Source organism: Hylobates moloch, unplaced genomic scaffold, assembly GCF_009828535.3.
Source record: "Hylobates moloch isolate HMO894 unplaced genomic scaffold, HMol_V3 SCAFFOLD_19, whole genome shotgun sequence".
NCBI lineage: Eukaryota > Metazoa > Chordata > Mammalia > Primates > Hylobatidae > Hylobates > Hylobates moloch.
Window position 1 is genome coordinate 65465273 of NW_026652294.1, and position 27595 is coordinate 65492867.

The window sequence follows — 27595 nt, forward strand, 5'->3', positions numbered from 1 at the left end:
AGCAAATAAAAGTTTAGCGAATTATTCTCTGATACTACTTGGTTTAATATATTTAAACTTTACCTGAATCCCCATCTAATATTTCATATCTATCTATCTGTATATATAAATAGATATATATGGAAATAAGAATATGTCAAAAACAAAGACTGGCTTTAAAATATCAAACAAATAATGGAAAGCTCATATATATGTGTATATATATATATAAAATATATAAAATATTTAACAATCTGAGCCTTCCATTATTTGTTAGATATTTTATATATATGTTATATACATATATGAGCTTTCCATTATTTGTTAGATATTTTAAAGCCAGTCTTTGTTTTTGACAGTATACTCTTATTTCTTCTTCTTGAAGTTTTCTTCCTTAGACTGCACAAACCCACTGCATTCTTTTTGTTCCCACAGGCACCCAGTCAGTCAGAGTCAGAGCCAGAGAAGGCTCCATTGTGCAGTGTGCCCCCACCCCCTCCTTCAGCCTTTGCAGAAATGGGTAGTGATCACACACAGTCATCTGCAAGCAAAATCTCACAAGATGTGGACAAAGAGGATGAGTTTGGTTACAGCTGGAGTAAGTTGTCTTTTTGTGATGCATTTAATTATAAGAGGTATTAAAATAGCTCCGAGTTTCTCAAGGATTTTGCCCTGGATAAATAAGTATGTTGCAGCTTTGTGATATATACTGCAATTCTGTGTGGGAAGAAATAGTGTTTGTTTTGCTTGAATACAGCATACATTCCTGAGGCATGAAATCATGCTCTTCCTTTCCTTTAAAAGTGCTGTTAAAGCTCACTCTGCCTTTTGTATGAGAATTAATAAGGACAGGGCACTCTCTCAGAAGCTAGTATTGAATCAGCCACTGTGTGTCTCGAACAAGTCACCACCCCTTTCTGGGCCTCAGATTCCTCATGTAAAATCTGGTTGTTGTTGATATCACACCTTGAACTTCTGGTGTATTTTCTATACCAGAATGGTGACATAGTATAATTGTGGAGATAAAAACTTTAGGCATTGACTAAGCTGTTTAACTGTCTCTAAGCTTTAGCCTAGTGGTTATCTCTCTTTTTAAAATGGAGTTCTCCCCTCAGGTTGCTAACATTCAATTAGATAGTGCCAAAAGAGTGCTAAGCACAGCGCCTGGCGCCCAGCAGTCTTTCATAGGCAGCTGTTACTAGGACCAATAGGGAGTCTCTGTTTTCTAAGGAAATACCATTTTGCAGGAAAATATTTAAAATTCAGCCCAAAGTTATCAATGTCATTGTTTTAAAAAGTTTTATTTTAAAAATCGAATTATTTCCTTTAAGAAAGCTGTAGTACATCTTTTTAGGAAGTACAGAACATAAAAGTTCTGCTGCTGTATTGTGGAAGGAGTCAGGAAATAGTTTATGAAATTGATGCAGTTAAGAATCAATGTAGAATGCATGGCATTAGCCCATTAGCCATAATAGTAACGTTTTCTAAGATGACTGGTAAAGTTTGCAGTTTTCTCAGTCTGTTCTCAGTGACACTAGAGCATATTGCTAACAATCAGTGTGGTCAGAATGTACTCTTGAGGAAAACGTGAACTGGAATGTTTCGGTTTTCTATTATGAAGCCACCCCAAAATGTGATGGCATAAAACAATAATTTATTATTAATCTATCAAAGGGCAGTGGGTGACTGGGCCCAACTGGGCTGGCTGTTGGCTGGTCGCTCATCTGTGGCTGTGCGTTGGAGCACCTGCGTGAGGCCTCAGCCCTTTTAGATTAAAGAGTGTGCACAATAACCATCACCTCTTGAAGATGTGGGGTAGGAGATGTCAATGGTCTCATCTAATTAGGACGTGTGTCCCAAAGCTGGGATACATATATCAAGTTGTCCTGGCCTAATAGCTCTGTGCAATAAGAAAGCTCATTCTCTTCATTTTGCATAGATCTACCAAGCAACTGCCCAACATGATGTGATACACAATGTTGAAATTCCTATGGGAGAAAAGCTCCCACAGATCAGTGAACACAGATATTCTGGATGCCCTAGTTCTGTTCTCCTCTGCAAATGATCAAGTTTCTGGTTTAATCATAGTCTTTTGATAGTTTGTAAATATGAATTACTTCTCTTTGGTATAACCACCCCAAGGTGAACTGATTAATCAGACATTGTGCTCTCTGCACCCTAGATGCAAAGAAATTCCTCAAAGTTTGGGTCCTCCAGGAAACCAGTCCTGATGCCCAAGTGGCTAGTCTATTTAGCTTTTAACTGACAAAGATTACATTTTGGTATAAAATCTGCCCTTTTGAGGTAAAACTAAATAGCTTTCCACAGTAAAGCATTTGACTGTAAATTAACTTTAAATATGTATTTGTTGTTGTTGTTGTATGTAGAAAATATCAGAGAGCGTTATGGAACCCTAACAGGCGAGCTGCATATGATTGAACTGGAGAAAGGTCATAGTGGTTTGGGCCTAAGTCTTGCTGGGAACAAAGACCGATCCAGGATGAGTGTCTTCATAGTGGGGATTGATCCAAATGGAGCTGCAGGAAAAGATGGTCGATTGCAAATTGCAGATGAGCTTCTAGAGGTAAGTTTTTGTGGAAAACTTTAAATTTATTCTTGTTTTATAAGTGTAATGGAACCATCAGTTTCCAGAAAATCACCCACACCTTATAGTGACTGAGAAAGCCATTGCTTGCTGAATAAAATAGTTGCATTGCAGCAAATCTGGCTCTAAACCAAATTTCTAAGTAGAGTCCATGTTCCCATTAACTTCCATTAAAAGGTCATGACTGTGTAGCACCAGAAACAATTTTTGCCCCAAGATAGTAATAAAGCTCACACTTCAAAAGCATTTGTTTTGTGTGCTGCATTTTTATTAGGAGTTTTTGAAAAGCCAAGTGACCAGTCATTCCCCAGAGGCTGACCCACTGGACATTCTGGAACTTGAATCACTAATGGGAGAAGTGATGAGGGTGAGGTGGGGTGGGGTCAAGGTTAAGGCTAAATAACAAGCAGTAACTCAGCCTGCCAAACAAAATAAATTTGTGGACCATACTTTATAGGGTTTAGAATTTTATTTGCTTGTGTTGTTTGTCCTTGCCCCTCCTGGGCTAGGATCCACATGATTTTATACTGCCTTTGTACTCTTCCCATGCTGAGTATGTTTCCCTGTAGACATGGGAGGCTCAGTCAGCAGTGGCTAAATGACCAAATGACTGAGCCAGTCATTTGCATTAGGCACTGTGCTGTTTAGGCACAGTTTGCTGCCTAAATCCTGAATCTACTCAGCATTTCTTCTCCCAGTGACCTATTTCCAGGGCTTTCGTTTTGAGACTAAGTGGGAAATATGACAGTAAGGAACTTCCCAGGATGGTCTTGCAGGTCACAAGTTTTTCCACAGAGCCCTCGTTTTGTGCAGAGCATGCTGGGAGCCCAGTGCCTGCCAGGAAATTTGCTGTCTACTCTCCTGAGGTTGGTCCAAGTGGTGCCTCTTTATCAGCAGTCCGTGGATGTCAGACTTCATTTGCATTATTTTAATGCAGGCTTTAAACATGAGCTATTCTTTATTCACCATGAAAAGTCAGGTTCATGTTCTGGGGAGGAAAATATATAACATTTAATATAAAATATATTTTAAAGGAAGAAAAAATGTGCTTTTCATTAATGAGGAAGGATGATAAAACTTTATGATACTAAGATTTCAGGCCCAACTAATGATATTTATTTCTCACAGATCAATGGTCAGATTTTATATGGAAGAAGTCATCAGAATGCCTCATCAATCATTAAATGTGCCCCTTCTAAAGTGAAAATAATTTTTATCAGGTGATCATTTTCTTTTGCTAGTTTACCAAATATTTTTATTAGCATTTCTACTCTGAGTTCTTTTGAATGAAAAGAATGAAAAGAAAACATTTGTAGCCGAGTGTGGTGGCTCATGCCTGTAATCTCAGCACTTTAGGAGGCTGAGGCGGGCGGATCACGAGGTCAGGAGATCGGGACCATCCTGGCTTACATGGCGAAACCCCGTCTCTACTAAAAAAAAAAAAAAAAATACAAAAAATTAGCTGGGTGTGGTGGCACGTGCCTGTAGTCCCAGCTACTAGGGAGGCTGAGGCATGAGAATCACTTGAACCTGGGAGGCGGAGGTTGCAGTGAGCTGAGATTGTGCCACTACACTCCAGCCAGAGCAACAGAAAGAGACTCTGTCTCAAAAAAAAAAAAAAAAAAAGAAAAAAAGAAAAGAAAACATTTGTAAATTTGTAAGTGTCATAGTTCCAGGTTTTGGGAGTTAAATAATTTTCTCTAATAACCTTCTGACTCTTGAAGTAAGAGAATGAAAATAATACCATTACGTTATAATAGGTTGTTGCTTTTTTGCTTTTAGAAACAAAGATGCAGTGAATCAGATGGCCGTATGTCCTGGAAATGCAGTAGAACCTTTGCCTTCTAACTCAGAAAATCTTCAAAATAAGGAGGTATATGTAACTTATGTTTGTTTCTCTGGGAAGACTTGATTGATGTGAGCCTTATTAATTCAGTCAACAATTACATAACACTTAGAGAGGGATATTAGAGGTAGATAAGTTATAGCCTTGGCCTTCAAGATGTGTACATCCTAGTATAAGAAGACACTCATGGAAATAAGCATACCACTTATGTGAAGAGTACTTGTAGTCTGCCTAGGGAATAGTGAAGGTAGGAAAAGAGTTACCAGTTCTGCCTCTGAAAAGAAATTGAGGATAAAACTTTATAGGGAAGGTTACATATGAAGTGTATGTTGGAAGATTTGGGGGGCAAAAATGTTGCAAGCGGAGGGCATGGAGTGAGGAATGGCATGGAGACTTTGGCCAGTGCAGGAAGCTATATTATAGAGCATCACTGAGCAACGAGGGGCAGGGAATGGGAGCTGGTTGAGGAAAGGGTCAATGTTAAAGGGGACAGGGTCAGATCATGGGATACGTTGATAGGCTAACATGTGCCAGCTTTGTCTTTGAGGCAGTGTGGAGCTCAAAGGATGAGAAATGTATAGTTAAAAATTTCTCTGGCAGTACTGTAGAGAAAAATCAGAGGTAGCAGGGGAGAGAAGTTAAGTTAGAGGAAGTAAGATAATTACTGGAATAATTCAGGGAATAGATTGGTAATACTTCATCCCCAACTAAATGTACTCATTGAGGAAAAATGAATGGTTGAAGATGTGTTTATCCAACAAATATTTTCTGAGTACTCTGCCTAATACCAGATATTGCTCTTTGGACTGGAGCATAAAACAGGATATACAAGGTTTTCAGATATCTGACTTAGTGACATGAGGGATGGCTGTCTTTTACTGAATAGAAAATACAGAAAGATATTTGCAAAAATATGGTCCATGCTATTTGGGGCAGGTTAAGAATGAAGTGCCTGTTGGATAGCCTGGTAAAAATGTACATTGGGACATTTGGTCTCCAGTTTAGAGATGATTTCCTGTATATGCAGATTTGGCATTTCTTAGCCATGGAGGCTGACGTGCTTGCTACAGAGAGCATTTAGAGAGAAAGAGGGCCAAGGACAGAATCATGTGGTAGCAACAATAAGGAGGAATGCTAACAGAGAGATCAGAGACTATGAAGAACCGGGAGGCCATGTGGCAGAGCAGCGGAGAAGAGTGTCCTTCAAGGGTACACTCCACAGCTCTACATGCCGCCATGTAGCAAGAAGTGAGAAGATGAGTAGAAAGAGTCCCTTGGGTTTGATAACTAGGAGACTGTTAGTGGTTTTTGAGAAAGCAAATTATGGACAAGTAGTCAAGGAGAGGTGACAGAGAATTGGGAGAGTGGTTTTGTTTTGATTTAGGAAAGCTTTGGATACGTGTGTATGATGAATAAAAGGAGTTAGTAGAGAATGAAAAGCTTAAAATTAGAGGAACTTTGGCGATTATCAATGGGGGTACCTGTAGGAAGAGAAACATTCTTTCCTAAATGAATATATAAACATAGAGCTTATGTATACATAAGATAGATGTACAAATCGTTGTCTCATTCTGGCTGCTCCTAACGTTCAACTAAGCCACGTGGTTACTTAAGATAATTAGGTTATAACGTAATATATTTTGTTTTCATATTAGTTGTACTAAATATGTCTCTTAAGGAAATGGGGTATTTTAATAACATTCCTTAAAGTTTTCGATTCACTTGATAACACAGTAAAGAATAATGAATGGTGTTTCTGCTGATGCTCTGTCACTGAGTTTCACCATTTGGTAGCTGGGCTGCCATCGGTTTTCGTTATACAGTAAACCCAGGCAGTCTTCAAGCCACTTGGTCTATCTGTGCTCTCAACTGATTGCTGTCCAGTTACACCTCATAAGTATTTTGAAGAGAATATAATGTTCATAAATTCCATAGAATGTTAAAATAGCAAAAATGTATTATAATAAATGTATTAAAATAGCAATAGTATATTAAAATAAATAAACGTATTAAAATAATTTTATATAATGTATAAAATAATTTTGAATAAGTGGCCCTTATATTTAAACAAATCAAAATTCCTAACACTCAGTTGCCCTTTTTGTCATTTCTTTCCCTCTGTCAGACAGAGCCAACTGTTACTACTTCTGATGCAGCTGTGGACCTCAGTTCATTTAAAAATGTGCAACATCTGGAGCTTCCCAAGGTAAATCTGCTTTGAATTGGAATGAAATAATGTGAGTTCCTTTACATCAGTGTTCTAATTCACTGTGTTCTCAAAAGTGTGGTCTCCAGATTAACAGCATCAGCATCATCTGAGGTTTTGTTAGAATTGCAAACACTTGGGCCCACTCAAACTTATCTGCTGCATGAGAAACTCTAGGGTTGGGCCCAGAAGTTTGTGTTTTATTAGACCTGCCTTATGCACATTTAAGTTTGAAAATGACTGTGCTAACTGATACTTTATCAGGGGTCCAGCTTGCCCTTTTATAATTATTCCAAATTATGAAGTTTAGTTATCTGTCCATTGATTCCTTTACTGAGGTCCTGCTACGGAGGAAATAAAAATAAAGAAATAGAAGTTATAGTCTTGTCCTTTAAAAATAAGAAAGCTCATATATTTAGAAGTGAACTTTCGACTCAGGTGATTGCCTTAAAAAGGCAATTTGCTGAACAGACACCTATAAATGCATTTGGGTGTTTCAGGTTCATGCAGGTAAGCAGGTGGACAATGGATGAGCATGAGTATAAGCTGAAAGAGCAGTGAAGTGCCCAGGAAGAAGAGGAAGGCAGGAGGTGGGGTGGGGAGGTCAGAGAATATTTATAGGAAATGCTGAAGACAGAAGGAAAGAGAGTGGTCCATATTACCACTCTGCAACCAGGAGGCAGTGCAGCATGATGCTTGAGAGCCTCGGCTCCAGAGTCATTCTGTCTGGGTTGAATCCTTGCTTCGTCAAGTACTTGCTTCACACATTGTATGATCTTTCTTTGCCTCAGTTTCCTCACTTGTAAATTGAAGATGATAATAGTACCTTTATCCTGGCACATGGTCAGCTTCTGTTTTCAGGGGGAAAAAATACCCTGATGATATTGATTTTTTTATTGCTGTTGTTTTTTACAGTAGATAACCATACACAAAAATGCATTGCTCTAGTCTTGTACTATACATATAAGAGAAGTCTTTATCATGGGCTATTTTTGTTGTGGTTAAAAAGAAGTTATTAAAGTCTTTTTACCTTTCTTTTTTTTTTTTTTTTTTGAGACGGAGTCTCGCTCTGTCGCCCAGGCCGGAGTGCAGTGGCGCAATCTCGGCTCACTGCAAGCTCCGCCTCCCGGGTTCACACCATTCTCCTGCCTCAGCCTCCGGAGTAGCTGGGACTACAGGCGCCCGCCACTGCGCCTGGCTAATTTTTTGTATTTTTAGTAGAGACGGGGTTTCACCATGGTCTCGATCTCCTGACCTCGTCATCCACCCGCCTCAGCCTCCCAAAGCTCTGGGATTACAGGCATGAGCCACCGCACCCGGCTAAGTCTTTTTACCTTTCTTTCAAGAAGTCCATACACTTCAGTTTGAGAATCCCTCATTCTATTGCCATTTAAGAGAGATGACATCTTCCTCTTTCCTTTTCTGATTTCTGCTCTTAGTTTCTTTTCCTCCTAAATCCTGAAGTAAGAGTTTATAATATTTAATAGTGCAGTCATTTCCCTATAATTTGTTAATTATGAAACATTTAAATGTTTGTTGAATACTTTATAATGAATGATTTTTTTAAAAATCTGTTTATGGTGATCTTTAGAAAAGTCCAAAATTAGATAATTTTTAAATATCCTTTCATGGTATTGATTTTAATTTATCATGTAAGGCTTAGTATATTCTAGGATATAATGACTGCCCAGGAAATGTTTGTGGAATGAACATGTTAGATGAATAAAGAGCAGCATACTGTAGTGGTTGGGAGCACAGACTTAAAGCCAGACCACCTGGGTCAGAGACTGAGATTTGCCACTCACTATCTATGAGACTGTGACTTCGAACATGTTTCTTAACCGGTACATAGTAGTTTTGCCTTTTGAAAATGGACTTAATAATTGTCCAACTTACCTCATAGACTTGTAGTGAGAATTAAGTATATATTGTGAAAACCAAATATACATATGTACAGTTTCCAGCACCTGGCACACATATACAAGTATTGGTTGCTGTTATTATTGTTTTAATAATTAGGAATGAATAAGCTGGTATAGAGTTGCCCGATGGCTACGTGTCACTGATTTTCTCTGATGTTTTCTATTTCCACATCAGGCTACCTGATTAAGGTGCTTGATAGATGTTCATAGCATCTTAATCCCCTACTCAGAACCTCCCAAAGACGTTCATTTCCAAACAGATATATTCAAGTTCTTTGGCTGGGCATTTAGCAATGTGGACAGAAGCCTGTGCTGGATGGGTGGACAGAAGCCTGTGCTGTCTGTCAGAAGCCCTTCTCACATCCTGAGTGATCGCCTATAAATCACTTAATCCCATTGGTCCTCACTTTCTTCTTCTGTAAATGGGGCTGCCTGTATTAAGGGTTATTGTTGGAATTGGATGAGCTAATGAGCAAGGTTCCTTCATTCTGCAGTATAAAAGCTGGTTTCTGCCTTTCGCCTCCTTTTTTTATTTATTCAGCAGTTGTCTATTATGTGTACTTCCCTTTCTAAATTAGATGCTATTGAGGAATGCAAGACCTTGGAGAACCTCAATGTATTGCCCACTGAAAGCTTCCATTTATATGTAGATTTCAGACAAATCTAAAGCTCAGGTAGCTAGAATGTATTTATTGATGAAAGCCAAAGTAAGTAAGGGGAACGTACAAGAATCTTTTAAAAGTAGCTAGACAGAAGAGGCAATTAACCATGATTTTAATGATTTTAAGTGTGGGCTTTGGAGTCACTTAACTTCTCTGGGCAATAGGCAAGCCATTTGTTCCATGGTGAGCAGGTATATGCAAAGCAACCTCCAAAGACTGAGGGAGCTGGGATTCTGAAGAAAGAGGCTGACAAATCCAGTTTATCGGAAAGAAATACTTAATAGGGACTTAACGTACAGAAGCCATGTTGCTGGTGGCCACAAGACAGTGGATCCCAGCATCCACCCTCTAGAAAGTATTCTTTACATAGCAGGGATAAAGACATGTAGCTGGTCACGTCTCAGAGTTTCTTGCGGAAACTTGTTATCAGTGGAGAGGTTAGGTAAACATCTTTATGAAGGATTACCTATGCTACAGGGCTCGCTACAGAACACCTTGGTATGCAGGAGTCAAACACTGGTCACCATCGCGGTTTCACTTCAAGGTGATGTCACTCCTGCCGTAGAACAGGCTGTTTTTCTGTACGGTTTGACTTGTCTGGGTCTCACTTTCCTCATGAGATGAGGAAAATCCCTTTATATTAGAGATACTATTGGAAAGATTAAATGAAAGAATTTATACGAAGTGCTTACCACAGTGTGAGTTATTATAATTATTTTTGTTAATACTTCTAACCATGAATTTCTGAGTTCCCCACAGAATATATCCTTGAACACATCTCTTGAGGAAGCCATTGTTACAAATGATGTTGAGTGACATATTACACTAAGCCTGGCACTCCTAACCCCATTATTACATGGCTCTAGGAGTAAAAATTAAGCAAAGAAGGGAGAAAGAAACAGCTTCTAACACTCATGAATCAGCTGAAATCTTTTGTCATTTTTACTATCCTATATATTTTTAAATTATAGTTAGTTATTTGACAAAGTAATTTAATGGTAATGTAACATTTGTTCATTATGTTATTTACCTCTTTAGCAACCCTGCGAGCTTGCTATTATTTTCTCCACTTTGAACTGTTCCCATAACTCCAAATAGTAGAGCTGGAATTGAACTCTGGTCTTCTGCCTCCAAGTCCCATTTCCCATCCATTACCTGCTTCAACTTGCTACTGGGCCCCATCTGCCTTTCTAAAATGCCTGTATGTTCCTTCTAGGAATCCTGTACTTCAGTCAAACTGATTTGAATCAAGAGCTCATGGAGAAGGTTTTGAGAATTTATCCCTCTTTGCCTTGGTTTATATCACTTGGTCTTTCTGATTTCTTTTAACTTATATAAATCCTACATACACTAAAGATCCAACTTAAATCTCACCTCTGTTTATTTTGAAATATTACTTCAATATTCTGGCTTATATAGTGCTTACTATTAATGTTTTCATTTTATTTGTCACTTAACCATGTTTGACCCTAGAGCTTGTCTCCTGTGATGAACTTTGATGTGAGTATCTTTTCTGTACATCTAAAACACACACATGTTGAGAGAAGAAATTCTCACTTTTTTTTCCATTACTTAGTGTCATCGACATAGTTCAGACTGAGTAGGTATCTGCGAAGGAAGAATGAATGAACGGTTATGTGCCGTACATGCATACGGGGAAAAATGTTGAGATCAGGAGAGTCAGGAAGAGAATCATTTTTGCATTGTCTAAAAGTGGGAGCTCTAATAACAGCTCATTTCTAGTTCTGTTTTGACTCCTTAGGAACTCTTGGCAACTCAATTATCTTTTTTAAATCTTTTATATTTTTTAAAATGGGAAAATAGAAGTATAAACAGAAAGCTCTCATACATACAATCTAAACTCATAGTAGCTGACTGAAATGCAAATTCAATTGATCAGAAAACATTTTTGATTAAAGATTTATTTTTGGCACAGTTTGCACTTGGAAAGTACCCATACATCAAAGCAGGTAGTAGCCTTCTATGATTGTCAAAGCTGTGTTTCATATCCATACAATTTTATGTGGTGAAAGCCTTGAAATAGGATGAAGTTTTTCTTCTTTTGAATTTTAAAGAAGCTTCTACCTTCAAAATAATTCTCCAAATAATATTAAATTGTTTAGCTTAATTCCACTTTTAATTCTTGTTTACTGTTTTCTAGCTGTTTAATTATACAACTCATTGTTCAAAAATATATTTCCTTGGAGCCAGGCGCGGTGGCACATGCCTGTAGTCCCAGCTATTTGGGAGGCTGAAGTGGGAATTCAAGACCAGCCTGGGAAATATAGCAAGACCCCATCTCTAAAAGACGTTTAAAGTAATATTTTAAATCAGAAAAAAACCCACAAAAATATATTTCGTTAATTTGTTTTCTATTCCCTGTATGGTAGTGTTTTAATAACTAGCCCCAAGCAAAGTATCTCAGATCTCTTCTTACTAAGGACTATATGCACTCTGGTAAAAGTAAGTTGGAAAGTTGAGCAGTTAGATAAAAATTGCACATTCATATGCTGTTATCCTTTCTTATGTGTCGTCCTGTTTTTCTTTTTCTTTTCTTTTTCTTTTTTTTTATTTGTTTATTTTTGAGACTGAGTCTCACTCTGTCACCCAGGCTGGAATGCAGTGGTGTGATCTCGGCTCACTGCATCCTCCACCTCCCGGGTTCAAGCGATTTTCCTGTATCAGCCTCCTGAGTAGCTGGGATTACAGGCGTGCACCACCATGCCCAGCTAACTTTTGTACTTTAATCAGAGATGGGGTTTTGCCATTTTGGCCAGGCTGGTCTTGAACTTCTGACCTCAGGTGATCCACCTGCCTCAGCCTCCCAAAGTGCTGAGATTATAGGTCTGAGCCACCATGCCCAGCCTCATCCTGCTTTTCTGATATCAATAAGTTGTTTGTTGATGTGTATATCGTTGTTTTTGTAGTATTCTAGTTGAAGTTGGGCATATTATACATGCAGATTTGTAGCTTATTGTTTCTTTTAGGACTCCTCTTATTGCAAATAACAAAAAAATTAACTAATTCCATCAGGTTTCATCAAGGCAGGGGATTTATGGACTCAGGTCAGCAACCTTCAAGGGTAGTTGGTCCTGTGACTGAATAGTGTCATCAAGAGCCCATTTTTTTCCCTGTCTGTGTGACACTGTGCCATTCAGTGTCAGCTTTATCCCAAGGCTTGTCTTTCTCATGGTTTTAGAATGGCTGCCAGCCATAGTTGGGCCATGTGCTACTTCTTTTACATGTATCTTGGGGGAAGGGAGAGAATGGCTGTTCAAGCCTTCTGAGCAAAAGTTCCAAGATTCATCCTAATTGAATTAATTCAGATCATGTGTCTACTTTTGAGCCAGGGACTGTGACCATGGGACTGTAATTGTAGAATTGACTTCAGTTGTTCAAACCCCATTCTTGGAGCTCCTTAACTTTTGCTGTGTAACAAATTACCACCAAACTTCACAACTTAAACAGCAGGCATTTATGGTCTCACAGTTTCTATGGGTTAGGAATTTCAGAGCATTTTAGCTGGGGGGTCTGCTGAGAATCTCTTGTGCAATTGCCGACACATTGCCAGCTATGGCTACAGTCATCTCAAGTTTTGACTGGGCTGGACATTGCTTCCAAGATGATTTACCCAAATGGCTGCTGGCAATAAGCCTTATTTCTTCTAAATGGGGCTGCTTGAGTTTTCTTAGGACAATGGCAGCTGGCATCTTGCAGAGCAAGTTATCCAAGAGAGACAGCAAGGAGGAAGTCCCTTTGCCTTTTTTGACCTAGCTGTAAAGTTATACACCATTACTTCTGCTGTATTCGCTTTGTTAGAATCAAGTCACTAAGTCTAGCCCATGCTTTTAGGTTCCTTCTTGAAGGGAGAAGTATCAAAGAATTTCTGCTCATATTTTTAATCTACAGCCTGAAACATGGTGAGGGAAGAAGGTGGGAGAGAGAATATGGACGTGGGGGAGAGAGAGGAGTGGGTGGGAAGGCTAGATATTCTAAATCAATTTTTATAGAGGGGTAAGATGGGAAGCAGTATTAGGTAAACAATCAGCAAATACCCACTGTACCAATAAAGTACTTTAGTGGCTGTTATGTGACAAGTATTATTATTCCATTTTGTAGATAAGAAAATCTAGATTTCATAGGTAAGAAAATTGAGGATTAGAGACGTTAAGTGGCATATCCAAATTTCTATAGTTAGGTAGAAGGTAAAGTCAGTTCTGCTCACTCTAAAGGTACACCTTTCTCTGGCAGATAGATGTGACTGATTGCCTGGAAAGAGAAAGGTAGTACAGAGATGGTCAGTGACAGTTTCAAACTCATCAGGCATTAATAATCTACCTCAGAAGAGCCACATGTTGATAGTCTTTAAAATGATGTTGAAACCTACCTTGATGTCACAGCCATGACCATAAACATCTCTGATGGCACATTTAACTTGTGTGTATATTTCAGAGAAACCATGTCAAGATTCCCTTTTCTCTTCTTTGCTTTTTGTAACTTTTCTCTGGAGAAAAAATTAGAAGGTTGCTAGCTCTAGCAATGAAAATATTAAAAACTCTACTTTAATTTTATTAAAATAAACATTAAAGCTAAAAGCCAGTATTTCTGAACATTTGGTTTTGATAAAGGGAAATATGGAAAATGTAGCAAAGTAGGTGTAGCTCCCCAGCCTTGGCAGGTTCTAGGAGCTTGTCTGGGGACTGAGAATCATTTTCAGTCTGCAGCAGATGGAAATGCTGTTCTGTGGAGAAACAACTCTGAGTGTCCAGCCCCCTAAAGGACAGATTCTGCATCAGTAATGGCAGACTGCCTGCTAAAGGAAGAAGAGGGGCAGAAAAGAATGAAGGGGCTAGACCCTGTTGTTATTTCCAAGCGACAGTCCAGAGAAGAAACGGGATTCTTTGGTTGGTTTTGAATGACCTATTCAGTCATTAGACAAAATTTGTAAATGCTGAATGTTTTGGTTGAATTATTGAATGTATTTTTGCTGTCTAGATATTTTGCTAAAGTTACTAAAGATGCCAGACATATGGAAAGAGTGAAAACACTTGAATGTTTGATGGAGGAAAATTTATTCCCATTAGGAAAATTTGAAAGTTTAAGAAAAGACAAGATTTCTAAGATCTTAGATTTAAGGTCTAAGGTCTTAGATTTCTGGACTTCAGAAGAGTTTTAATTGCTTTTCTTACCCTTGGTATCCATTTGGATAAAATCAATCTGTTTCAAGTCTTCTGAGCATTTTTGTTTTTACTTTTCTAGGATCAGGGGGGTTTGGGTATTGCTATCAGCGAAGAAGATACTCTCCGTGGAGTCATCATAAAGAGCTTAACAGAGCATGGGGTAGCAGCCACGGTGAGGCTTACCTTTCTTGCTGTCATTAAGTAGTTGGGGAGGGAATTACTCTTGGAATATCACTCAAATTCTTCTACGTTTCCATTTAGGATGGACGACTCAAAGTCGGAGATCAGATATTGGCTGTAGATGATGAAATTGTTGTTGGTTACCCTGTTGAAAAGGTAATTTTCCAAAATAAAGTAAATGGTAATGTGAGCCCATCCTTGGGCATGATTTAAGTGTTTGTGTCTGCAATCATAGGGAATTAGGGTTATGTAGCTGTATTAGACATGTTCTTAAGGAAAAGAAAAGATTATTCAGAAGTTCTTCAGTTTCTATTTTTTATTTTCCAGTTGATGTTAAGGTATTTTTCATTGCCACACAAATTATTCAGTATTCACTGGGCATTTTTGATAAATATTTCCATTTTTTCCTTAGGAAAAGTTTAAACTCCTTAACAGTGACTGTTAGTGCCAAAATATTTTTTAATGAATGTTTGCTGTTATAAATATCCACTGTGTATATACTACTTTATAAACAGATTGTAAGACTCAACCATTAAATGTATATATAACTTTTATTAGGGTTAAACATATCTTGTACTTGAGTTTCCTCTCCTCAAAAGAGATCTTAATACTTATTTGGTATCTCATTTGAGGCCTTTTATTTATAAGTGCCAGAAAAAAGCTTTGTTTCCTTGAAATATGGTATGCTTTTTCTTTCTTATAGTGAGGGAGAACCATATAACTGTTATCATTTCTTCATTGTCCAGTAAGAAGCTTAAAGTTACTTTTTAAAAATTCAGTTTTTAGTAAGTATTTAGGCCAGATCCTTTAACCCATAAATCTATGTTTTAACTTTTCATTTGCCTTGACTTTTTTGTTGTATACCTTTCTTATTCTGCTTCTAACATATGTGTTTCTATTTTATTAAAACTGTTTGTGTAAGCTGCTTCTATAGAATCAGGAAGTAGGTAAAATAACCCATGTATCTTCTAGGGTTGTAGGCATTCAGAAAAATGGATGAGATGAGAGATGTAAAAAGTTGAAAGTCTTATATAAGGAAAAATCTGGTCAGAGCTAGACTTAGAGTAGAAATTAACCATGGCCCTAATCTACATCAGGCGTTTGGAAAAGCTAGAGAGAAACTAGAGCCATTTCTCTCTTTACCCAAGTCCTGACAAAGAAGTAATTTGCATCTGTCCCTCCCCTTAACCATAGAGAGAATTAGATTCCATTGATAATGGTGACTCATTGGTATGTCTACTAATTCAGCCTTGAATTTTGTTTTTCTTCCACACGTAAACCCTGCCAGTTTATTAGCCTTCTGAAGACAGCAAAGACAACGGTAAAACTTACCATCCATGCTGAGAATCCAGATTCCCAGGCTGTTCCTTCAGCAGCTGGTGCAGCCAGTGGAGAAAATAAGAACAGCTCCCAGTCTCTGATGGTCCCACAGTCTGGCTCCCCGGAACCGGAGTCCATCCGAAGTAAGGCCTCTGGGCTCAAGAGAGTCCTGCACATATGGAACACCTGAACTCAGCAGAGGGTTTCTGCTTGGGAGCCAGCTGCCTGCCTGTGGCTCACTGTTTGGAAGGTTGTAGTCAGGGAGCCCTATGGTGAGGGCAGGGTATAAAGAGAGGACTTCTGGATAAAGAGTACTGGACTGTTAGGCAGGCAATGTATGTGCTGCTCTACATTAGGCAACTGTAGCATCTTAGGAAACCTACCCACTCAAAGCCTCAGCTTCTTCATCTCTAAAACAAGGGAATAGTATTCTTTGCTTTCCAAAAATATATTGCTAAGGGCACCTTGATTCCAGGCATGTAACTAATGAATTAGAAATATCATTTTGTAGATTCTTTTTTTAAACTGGGAAAGTAATTTAAACTTCTCTAAGCCTCAGCTTTCTTATCTGTAGAATAGATATGCAATTATCCTATTTCATAGGTGGGATCAGTACTGCCTGCCATAAGAAACTCTTTAGTGATTGCCATGATCTACGGATCTGAGTTCTATGCTTTAGGTGTAATAGGGGGTCCTGTCATAATGGAAATGGATTTAGGTTAAGTGACTCATACGGTGACACTTTAATGTGTCATTGCACTTCCAGTCTAGTATATGGAGGTACATTATTCCTTTGAGTTACTTTTTGAGAAAGAATACACTGGTGTGTAATAAAACAGTAAGTTTCAAGCTCTGCAGCATCAAAACTTAAAAAAAAAAATAAGGCATTGGCTTTTTCTGTAATGGGGGGTGGAGGGGAGAAATTTCTTTTGGCCTCCAAACTGTTCTTTTAACAGTTTTTTAAGGAAACACTAATTTAAAACATTTGTAATGTAGTTGGATGAAAAAGTCTTAAAGTAATACATCTCCGAAAATAATCCTTTATTTAGAAAGACTGGATAATTCACTGAAGTGTTAAAAGATTTTATGGAAATTTTCTCATTTTTCTATTTTATGTTGATCCCTAAATAGTGTTGTCTATAAAAATATGAAATGCTAAATGAAAACTTAACATAAAAGAAAATATCTTACACCTGTTCTTACCATTTAAGGAGCAAGAAAATAGTCTGTTTCTGATTTCCTAAAAAGAGAACATCTTGTCTAAAGCATACGCTACTATACCAAGTGTCCTAGCTTTCCCAAAACATGCTATTTGGTGTATGCTCTTTGTTGTATCATGAAACATATGATATGATATGAAGACTCTCATAAAATAACGTGTGAAATTATATTCTCCTTTTCTCATGATCTTATCTATTCATTTCTGAATATATATGCACCAGGATTTGACATCTGAATGTATAAAACATCAAGTGAGACTCAAGAAGAAAACTGCAAATGGTGCATTTTTGCTCAGAATTGATTACGTAAGAAGAGATGCTCTAGGATAAGAAAAAACAAAAATGTTAAAAGCCCCGGAAAGCAGGCATCAGAACCAAAATTATTGATGTGTTTTGTGGTCTTCCCTGAATGTGCTTCTAGGTGTTTGCCACATATCTCAGTTCTGAGTTCTATAAATCTTCTAATTCATAAGAAATGTGTTTGGCTCCATTGAAATGGAGAATTTCAAAGTGAAACTTAGGTTCAATTTAACTCTGTTCTCTCTTCTTCATATCCTATCCTTTCTATCTCTAGCAATTTAAAACATGTAGGATAGCATAGAAAATAATTAAACAGGTAATTTTTGGCCCACTACCCCTAAATTAACAATGGTGATTTAATCACATTTGTTTTATTTTTAAATATAAGATAATGAAAAGATTGAGGTAAATATGAAGTCTCTTTTTTTCCACAATCTTGGGCCCATTTCCCTGCCCCATCCCTCAGAGTCAATCTGTGATGAGTTTGATGGATATGCCTTGTAACCAATTTTTATTTGTATTTCATTTTCAACTTATTTTTAGATACAAGCAGATCATCAACACCAGCAATTTTTGCTTCTGATCCTGCAACCTGCCCCATTATCCCTGGCTGCGAAACAACCATCGAGATTTCCAAAGGGCGAACAGGGCTGGGCCTGAGCATCGTTGGGGGTTCAGACACGCTGCTGGTGAGCACCACCCAGAGGTGCTTCTGCACAGGCCGTCCTTCAGCCAGGCATCAGAGACCATTATGGGGAGATTTCTATCAGTTCCAGTAAAGGAAATGTGAAGGCCAGAAAAAACTGTATTTATTTGTTATTTTAATTTATAGGGCAAATATTCAATTGGATACGGGGGAGGTTTCCTTTGAGTAAGCCAATAAATACTGACTCAGCAAGATTCTGCTACACTGGTGATTTTGACCTTGAAATTTCAAAGTGTTTCTATCAGTTCACCAGTCCTTACTACATTTTAATTTCCTTTTTGCTGATATCCATGTTGGGTTAAACCCATTTTAAGAGGAGGTTGAGCCAGGTGCAGTGGCTCATGCCTATAATCCCAGCACTTTGGGAGGCTAAGGCAGGTGGATCACTTGAGGCCAGAAGTTTGAGATCAGCCTGTTCAACATGGCGAAACCCTATCTCTACTAAAAATACAAAAACTAGCTGGGCGTGGTGGCGTCTGTAATCCCAGCTACTTGGGAGGCTGAGGCGGGAGAATCTCTTGAACATGGGAGGCAGAGGTTGCAGTGAGCTGAGATCGCACCACTGTACTCCAGCCTGGGTGACAGAGTGAGATTACATCTCAAAAAAAAAAAAAAAAAAAAAAAAAGAGTGAAAAATTGATACTTTGTAGACAAAGTCTTCTAAATGTCAAAAATACCTTAAAAATCATTTCATTTATGGATAAGAAAGTTATCTCTCATCTATGTATGCATGTTTTATTTTATAGTTTTTTCTTTAATCTTCTCTATCATTAGGAAAAAAGCATAAGCTCCTTTGAGCCTTTTGGCAAAAATTGTTGTTACACTTTCCTTTGAATTATATGGAGCTTGTACCTGTAGAGCCAGAGTTTGTAACCCTTATTGCTGTCTATCAAAGTATAATGTGTTTGGACTCCATTTCTGCTCACCATTCGTAGGAGAATGGGATAAGTATGGGTATGTTTTGTTTGGGCCCTTAGGGTGCCATTATTATCCATGAAGTTTATGAAGAAGGAGCAGCATGTAAAGATGGAAGACTCTGGGCTGGAGATCAGATCTTAGAGGTATAGAATGCCTGTTTTTGACCTTCAAAATTAACAGAGAAAAGGCTCTTGGGGGGATTGTTTCTTTCTTTGCTTCTTTCTCTCTCTCCCCTTCCCCACCTAACTCTCCTTTACTTCTCATGTTCCTCACAGTCAGTGTCCCATTTCTGTACAGGTGAATGGAATTGACTTGAGAAAGGCCACACATGATGAAGCAATCAATGTCCTGAGACAGACGCCACAGAGAGTGCGCCTGACACTCTACAGAGATGAGGCCCCATACAAAGAGGAGGAAGTGTGTGACACCCTCACTATTGAGCTGCAGAAGAAGCCGGGAAAAGGCCTAGGATTAAGTATTGTTGGTAAAAGGTGTGACTGAGGAGGACAAACCCAATGCTCCCTTGGAAATGATGGGACTTAAATCATTTTAAAGAGTAATAGCAGTAGGTGAATCTTTTTATCAGTGGCTAGTGTTCAGTAGGTAGCTGTTGTTAGCCCCTTCACTAAGGAACCATAAAAAGACATTGGTTTTGGCCGGGCGCGGTGGCTCACGCTTGTAATCCCAGCACTTTGGGAGGCCGAGGCGGGCGGATCACGAGGTCAGGAGATCAAGACCACGGTGAAACCCTGTCTCTACTAAAAATACAAAAACATTAGCCGGGCGTGGTGGCGGGCGCCTGTAGTCCCAGCTACTCGGAGAGGCTGAGGCAGGAGAATGGCGTGAACCCGGGAGGCAGAGCTTGCAGTGAGCCGAGATGGTGCCACTACACTCCAGCCTGGGCGACAGAGCGAGACTCCGTCTCAAAAAAAAAAAAAAAAAAAAAAAAAGACATTGGTTTTGGACTTTTAAAATCAGAATATTGGAAGGTTTTGAAGGTACTTAACAAGAAGTCATTTGGTGTATTTTTGAGCACCTGCTATGTGCTAGGAAATACATTAAGTTTTCAGAAACAAAGTTAAATAAGACATGGTTCCTGACCTCCAAAGACTCATCATCTGGTGAAGGTCGAATTAAATATATTCTTGCAACAAAGGAATGTATTGATGCGTGACAAAGACGCTTTGTGGGGGACCCATGGTAGCAAAGGAGAAAGGGACCAAATGACCCTATTTAATTAAAGTGAATTAGGGAAAATTTCCAAGAAAAGAGGTGTCTGAGCTGAGGGTAAAAGTGATCAGTGAGAATTGGTTTATTAAAGGAGAGTGGAAGATATTGTAGGGAAAAGGATCAGAGTGAACAAGAGCGTGCTGTCAACAGGACCTAAAGCAGGGTGCCCGGGTGGTAATGGAATAGTGAATGCACAAAAATTCACAACCTAATTCATTTATATATAAGTACATTTTAAAAGTATTTACATGTAAGTAATATTAACAAATTCATTTATAAGTGATATTAACAAATAAATAATCCAGCAAGTTTCATAAATCTTTCTTCCTTTTAGTATTATAAGCCCATCTGGATCTGATCTCAGAATCTACCAGATAGCTAAACTTGTGAAGTCAGCATTCAGTAAAAAGTGCCCCTGCAGTCTGCAGTGGCTCTAAGTTGATTTTGTCATTCCTTGGGCCTCAGATAGCCACCATTTCAAAGCAGCTTATGTTTTCCAGTGAGTCAGAAATCTCTGAAATGGTGATCTTTATTTCAGAATATCCTTCTTCGGAAATAGGCATTCTTCAGAATTGCCAAATGAGCAGCATAGACACCTGGTTCTGCAGCGACTTTTCTGTATGGAAATAAAAAGACATTTACACCATTTTGTTTCTCAGAGACAGCTAAAGGCTAATTATTTCTAAACACAGAAAGAATTTAGCATATTATTTGAGTCTCAGTGGGAATATGTCTAAAAATTAGACTTTTTTTGGAATACAGTGTCAGTAGTCTAGTTCTCATGAAATATGACATGGGTGACATGGCTACTGTAGGATGTGGGGTGACAAGGTCATCATAAAAACCACCATTAATGAACCCTAAATTCTGTGCATTGGGAAGACCATACAAAGACCATCTAATCCAATACCCTGTTTCTAAAGATGGGAAAGTGGAGGATCAAATGGTGACATGGTTTGATGTCATGACGTTGGCAAGAACAAGTGATACAGTTCAGCTTTTACTATATATTTCTGTTCATGGTTGTCTTCGTATCTTTAGAAGTTTTGGGGTTTTTTTATAGTTTTGTGAAAGAAAGCATGGGAATAAGATTTGTGTTTATTTTGCATAAACCTTGTGTGGAAGATGTGTAATGATTTCAAATAAAAGACATCACAGCAATGGTACTTAGATTTTGAGTTAATAAATGGTGTTTAGTTTGAGGTACACATCTGTTATGATTTTCAGTAATATTAATGATGTTGATGGTGATAGCAACATTTATGTAACCACAAGTTAATATTATTCAAAGTTCCATTCTGATTTGGAAAGAACAGCAGATTTTGCATCCAAGGATTGCCTCTTAAGTCTTACTTTTGCCACTTAGTAGCCGAGTGACCCATAAAATGAGAATGGTAATACATACTTCTACTCATAGTATATAATTGATGAAGAATAAATATGCTTATTGGAGATCATTTTAACCTATGAAGCACTATAAGACATAAGCTGTTATTTATCAAAAAATATAATTCTAATGTTGCCCCAGAGTTGCTCCAAGTAATAAAACTTTTAAAGTCATAAAAACAAGTAAAAATTTTGGGTAAAAACATAACTTTTTATTAAATAAGCATTGCATTACAGTTGAGGAAAAGATAATATTGAAATTCAAAATTGTGTGCAGAAACGATACTGGAGTATTTGTGTCAGACATTGTCAAAGGAGGAATTGCAGATGCCGATGGAAGACTGATGCAGGGAGACCAGATATTAATGGTGAATGGGGAAGACGTTCGTAATGCCACCCAGGAAGCAGTTGCTGCTTTGCTAAAGGTAAAAAATGCCAAAAATAATTCTGTGTAATAGCATAGAAGAAAAAAATTTTAACATTGGGTTATCATAGTCAAATTAATAATGACTTCTCTTTATTTAAAGTGTCACCTCAAGGCCGGGTGCAATGGCTCATGCCTATAATCTCAGCATTTGGGGAGGCCATGGCAGGTGGATCACTTGAGCCTAGGGGTTCGAGACGAGACTTGGCAACATGGCAAAATCCCATCTCTACAATAAAATATAAAAATTAGTTGGGCATGGTGGTGCGTGCCTATAGTCCCAGCTACTCAGAAGGCTGAGGTGGGAGGATCGCATGAGTCTGGGAGGCAGAAGTTGCAGTGAGCTGTGGTCACACCACTGCATTCCAGCTTAGGTGACAGAAACCCTGTCTCAAAAAAATAAATAAATAAAAAGTCATCTCAAATATTTTAAAATGGAAAGATTTTATCATTTATGTTCCATAGAAGGGAAAGTTTGGTCCAAATGCTATTCTGACTCAAAACTGTTGAACTATTTGAAGTTGACATTTAAAATCAGAAGCAGATCGGTCATCCTTATGCAACGAAGGTAATTTAATGCAGATTCACTCAGCAGTATCTTCACTGGGGATTATCGTAATTATAAGACCTCCCTCCCTAGATATCATTCTAAACTCAAGTACATTTTACATTATAAAATTGGTTTCCTCCAAAGAAAACTCACCATGAAGGATCATTTTCTGATTGGAAAGGCAGAACCAGTTTCATTTTAAAAATGAATTAATTGTAAAGCACAGAAAAGTCACTTGACAATATAATTCCTGGGACTCTAGGCATATTCTCTGTCAGGGAATATTCCATTTTCTAGAGGGGATTTGCATTCCTGTAAATAGGCAATGCTTATCTCCTTGTTTCGTTTTTTTAAACTAGTGTGTTTTATGACCTGAAGAAATATAATTCAACATTGACTAGAAAACTGTCATCATCAGTACCCATGTCATGGGTAGCAATTAACATAAGCCTGCATGACAGTGCCCAGCAGCAGTAGAGCTGTTGGAGGTCTAATATGCTAAGGGGAGCCTCTGAGTGGCTGGGCTTCATGGAGGGATTTTCAAGTGGGTGCTTGTTACTCACCTCTCTGGTTTACATAAGATCTGGCATATGAATGTGTTTATAAATTTGGTTATTAAAGCAAAGTTAACATTTATCACTTCTCATTAGGGTTCTCAATCTTTAAAACATAATATAATTAGAATTCTTTAAGGAGGAATAGATTCTTCTTGGAGACACATTAAAAACAATTGTTATCTCTATAAGAATTATATATCCTAAAGAAAGAAAAAATGGAAGCATCCATAAAACAATGTAAATAATTTTTAAACCAGTCATTTAAAAAGCTAGTCTGGCCAGATGTGGTGGCTCATGCCTGTAATCCCAACACTTTGGGAGGCTGAGGCGGGTGGATCACCTGACGTTGGGAGTTCAAGACCAGCCTGACCAACATGGAGAAACCCCGTCTCTACTAAAAATACAAAATTAGCCAGGTGTGGTGGTGCATGCCTGTAATCCCAGCTACTCGGGAGGCTGAGGCACGAGAATCGCCTGAACCCAGGAGGCAGAGGTTGCAGTAAGCTGAGATCGCACCATTGCAGACCAACCTGGGCAATGAGAGTGAAACTCCATCTCAAAAAAAAAAAAAAAAAAAACTAGTCTGAAAGTATATAATGAACACCATAAATATTTGTATAACTTACATGTTTGTTGTTGCTGCTGCTTATTTTTGTTTTATTAGTAATTTTTCATTTTAAACTCTTATGTAAATAATCCTCTATACACAACTTCATGCACATAAAGTTCTTCATGCACATAGAGTTCATTGAAGTGTTATTTGTAATAATGGGAAAATTGGAAGCAATGTGGTTGACAAAAACTATATAAACTTTGGTATAAATAGGAAGGATGCATGGCAAACATGTATCTGTTTGAAAGGATGTTCATGACAACTTTTTTTTTTTTTTTTGAGGCGGAGTCCGGCTCTGTTGCCCAGGCTGGAGTGCAGTGGTGTGATTTCGGCTCATTGCAAGCTCCACCTCCCAGGTTCACCCCATTCTCCTGCCTCAGCGTCCCTAGTAGCTGGGACTACAGGCGCCTGCCACCACGCCCGGCTAATTTTTTGCATTTTTGGTAGAGACGGGGTTTCACCGTGTTAGCCAGGATGGTCTAGATCTCCTGACTTCGTGATCCACCCGTCTTGGCCTCCCGAAGTGTCATGACAACTATTTTAACATGATAAAATACATACAGTAGTCGCTTCTAATCTGCAGTTTCTCTTCCTGTGGTTTCAGTTGCCCAGAGTATAGTAAAATAAGGTATTTTTAGAAGGAGAGAGTCACATTCATATAACTTTTATTACAGCACATTGTTGTAATTGTTCTATTTTATCATCCTCATGTCTAATTTATAAATTAAACCTTATTTTACGTTTATAAATTAAACCTTATATATAGGAAAAAACATAGTATATATAGAGTTCAGCACTATCCATAGTGTTAGGCATCCACTGGCGGGGTGTCTTAGAACATATTCGCCCCTATAATAAAGGGGGACTACTGTAATTAGTGGGGAATATAAGACAGAGGATTGTATTTACCGCATAGATACAACTACGTAAAATACAATCTTACAAGTTTTTTAAACAATAATTATGAGGTAATTGTTGGACTTATGGGTCCTTTTCTTCCTCCGTCTTTTTTCATTTTATTTCCAAAATTTTCTTTTTACTGAGCATAAATCGCTTTTGTATTAGAAAAATTAACAGTTTTTTAAATAATCAAAACCCTTGATATTTGAAAGAGAAGTGTTACAGGTAGGTGAAAGGGTCGCAACATTACACAGTGAATAATTAATGTATGGACTTGTTAACCTTACAGTTATGTAAACTGAAAATATAAATAGTTTCAAGAAGTTTGGTAAATTTGCAGCAAAGAAACCCCAAACCAAACAAATAAAAAAACCAACTTATGGATGTTACAAGTCAAGTTGTGACCTTTCAAAATATGATTCATGATCAACATCTTCAAGAATAACACATCCCTTTGTAGTCTCATCACTGAATAATATCCGTGCCCAATATTTACATTAATCTTACTCCATTCTAGACACTGTCATAAGCATTGTTCGTGGTTTATTTATCTCAACAACCTATAATGCTGTACATTTTTAAAATTCAGAGTAAAAGATTTATTAAGGTTAAACATCCATTATGGTCACACAGCTAATAAATCACATAGTCTGGATTTAATCTAGTGACTCCAAAACAGGATCTCAAACACCTCCTTGTGCTACTTCCATATTAGACTGTGCAGCACTTCTTGCATGCCTATGGTTTATTTGTAAAGGGGTACAAGAAAGATTGTCTTCGATTCATGTTTCGTGTTGATAGCAGTATTTATCTAAATTTTACATCATAAGTCTATTCAGGCACAGTGTAGTGATAGAGAATTTACCCAATTATCTAAGTACCTCTTCTACTGAGGGCAAGTTACTGAGGTGGTGGTAGTGGTGGTTTTATTGTGTTCGCTTTTTTTTTTTTTTTTTTTTTTGAGGTGGAGTCTCAAGTCTCACTCTGTCGCCCAGGCTGGAGTGCAGTGGCATGATGTTGGCTCACTGCAAGCTCCGCCTCCCAGATTCACGCCATTCTTCTGCCTCAGCCTCCTGAGTAGCAGGGACTACAGGTGCCCACCACCACGCCTGGCTAATTTTTTGTATTTTTAGTAGAGACAGGCTTTCACCATGTTAGACAGGATGGTCTTGATCTCCTGACCTCGTGATCCACCTGCCTCGGCCTCCGAAAGTGCTGGGATTACAGTCGCTTTGTTTTTTAAACCCTCAGTTATTCAGCTTGTTTGTCCTATCAAAATTAGTGTGTTTCATGAGATAATTGCTCAATTCTCCATTTCTTTTTGGTAGAAGTAGTCTCCATAGAAATCATAAGGTGATAAGGCAGACACTTGGTGTTGCTGCTGCTTATTATTTTTATTAGTTTGAATGTTTTTTTAAAAAGCCATTTTCCACAAGGGATTGGAGGTATCCTTGCTTATAGAAATTCCAAAAGGAAGATGCCTTTCAAAAAAGTCTTGAAGAGTAAAATGTATTCCTAAAGATGATTATAGCATTTTATTTAAACATTTCCATAAAACACCCCCCCATGCCCACCCTCAGTGTTCCCTAGGCACAGTAACCTTGGAAGTTGGAAGAATCAAAGCTGGTCCATTCCATTCAGAGAGGAGGCCATCTCAAAGCAGCCAGGTGGGTAGCTGTGGAGTTCATCAGGGCGATGCAATCGGCATGCCAAGAGGATACATAGATGGCCCTGACTGTGAGTCTGTGTACAAGGTCTGGTCCCCTGGCAGCGTGGGATAGTGACTGAGGTGCAGAGTTTGAGACAGAGAAGAACAAGGCATCAGAATAGCCAGGTAAACAAGGTGTGGCTGTTGAGTAGTTTGTAAGTCATTCTGAGGAAATTGATTTCAAGCATTCTTTTTTGACATGATTCTTTTTCCATAATCTCAAAAGGTAACTACCTAATTGTAAAGCCTACCAAGATAACATATTTTTTATTATTTTTATTTCATTTATTATTTTATTTATTTATTTATTTATTTTTGAGATGGAGTCTCGCTCTGTCACCCAGGCTGGAGTGCAGTGGCATGATCTCAGCTCACTGCAACCTTCGCCTCCCAGGCTCAAGTGATTCTCCTGCCTCTACTTCCCGAGTAGCTGGGACTACAGGCGTGCACTACCACGCCCGGCTCATTTTTGTATTTTTATTAGGGATGGGATTTCGCCATGTCAGCCAGGCTGGTCTCAAACGCCTGACCTCATGATCCACCCGCCTCGGCCTCCCAAAGTGTTGGGATTACAGGCGTGAGCCACCACACCTGGCCCCAAGATAACATATTTTTAAAATATTTTATGGCAACATCAATCAATATTCAACTGAAAAGTCCCATATAAGTGAACTATAGATATCCAGCACCATGTATAAAAATATGATGTTAAATATTTCAAGACTCTTGACAAGACCTCTTGACCTTCTCCTCAGTCTTGTCTACTGATGATGGAAACCCATTTTCATCAGTCTGTCCTTAAAGACCGCATACTAACTTTCTAAATTACTACCATGAGTTTCCTATTAGCTGGCCCTAATTCTAGTTTTTAAGTCCTAGTCTTCCTACAGCATCAGTTTAAATTTAAAGAAGATTAGTTTGAATGAGATTATGACTATCCACTAAAATTTTAGGTAGATTGGAATCAATTTCATCTACCCCTTTAGCTTCAATTTATTTATGTCACTAGACAAATTCTCTGTTTAAAAGAAAAAAAATCAGTAGGAACTGTGTTTAATTTGCTCATCAAATTATCAAATGCCACTGTTGCTTAACAGGTATCTGTCTCTAGATTAAATTCTGAAATAAGTGGTATTTAGGGAGTATGTTACTTGCAAAACCTTCTGAAATAATTGTTGTATAT

General features: G+C 38.2%; 1 protein-coding gene across 8 annotated transcripts in view; it reads left to right on the forward strand.

Annotated features, from left to right (window-relative positions):
* MPDZ (multiple PDZ domain crumbs cell polarity complex component) overlaps positions 1 to 27595 on the forward strand; it is a 158119-nt gene that overhangs the window by 119673 nt on the left and 10851 nt on the right. For 4 of the 8 annotated variants that reach the window (XM_058431233.1, XM_032137900.2, XM_032137905.2 and 1 more), the window contains 13 exons: positions 415 to 577; positions 2367 to 2563; positions 3713 to 3804; positions 4367 to 4457; positions 6556 to 6636; positions 14480 to 14572; positions 14662 to 14736; positions 15869 to 16043; positions 17964 to 18109; positions 19104 to 19187; positions 19342 to 19535; positions 21938 to 22085; positions 26285 to 26371. In XM_058431233.1, the coding sequence (XP_058287216.1) occupies positions 415 to 577; positions 2367 to 2563; positions 3713 to 3804; positions 4367 to 4457; positions 6556 to 6636; positions 14480 to 14572; positions 14662 to 14736; positions 15869 to 16043; positions 17964 to 18109; positions 19104 to 19187; positions 19342 to 19535; positions 21938 to 22085; positions 26285 to 26371 (1626 nt within the window). Of the gene's footprint in view, positions 1 to 414; positions 578 to 2366; positions 2564 to 3712; positions 3805 to 4366; positions 4458 to 6555; positions 6637 to 14479; positions 14573 to 14661; positions 14737 to 15868; positions 16044 to 17963; positions 18110 to 19103; positions 19188 to 19341; positions 19536 to 21937; positions 22086 to 26284; positions 26372 to 27595 lie in introns of those variants that run through there. The other 4 variants (XM_032137911.2, XM_032137907.2, XM_032137909.2 and 1 more) reach the window with 2 other exon arrangements.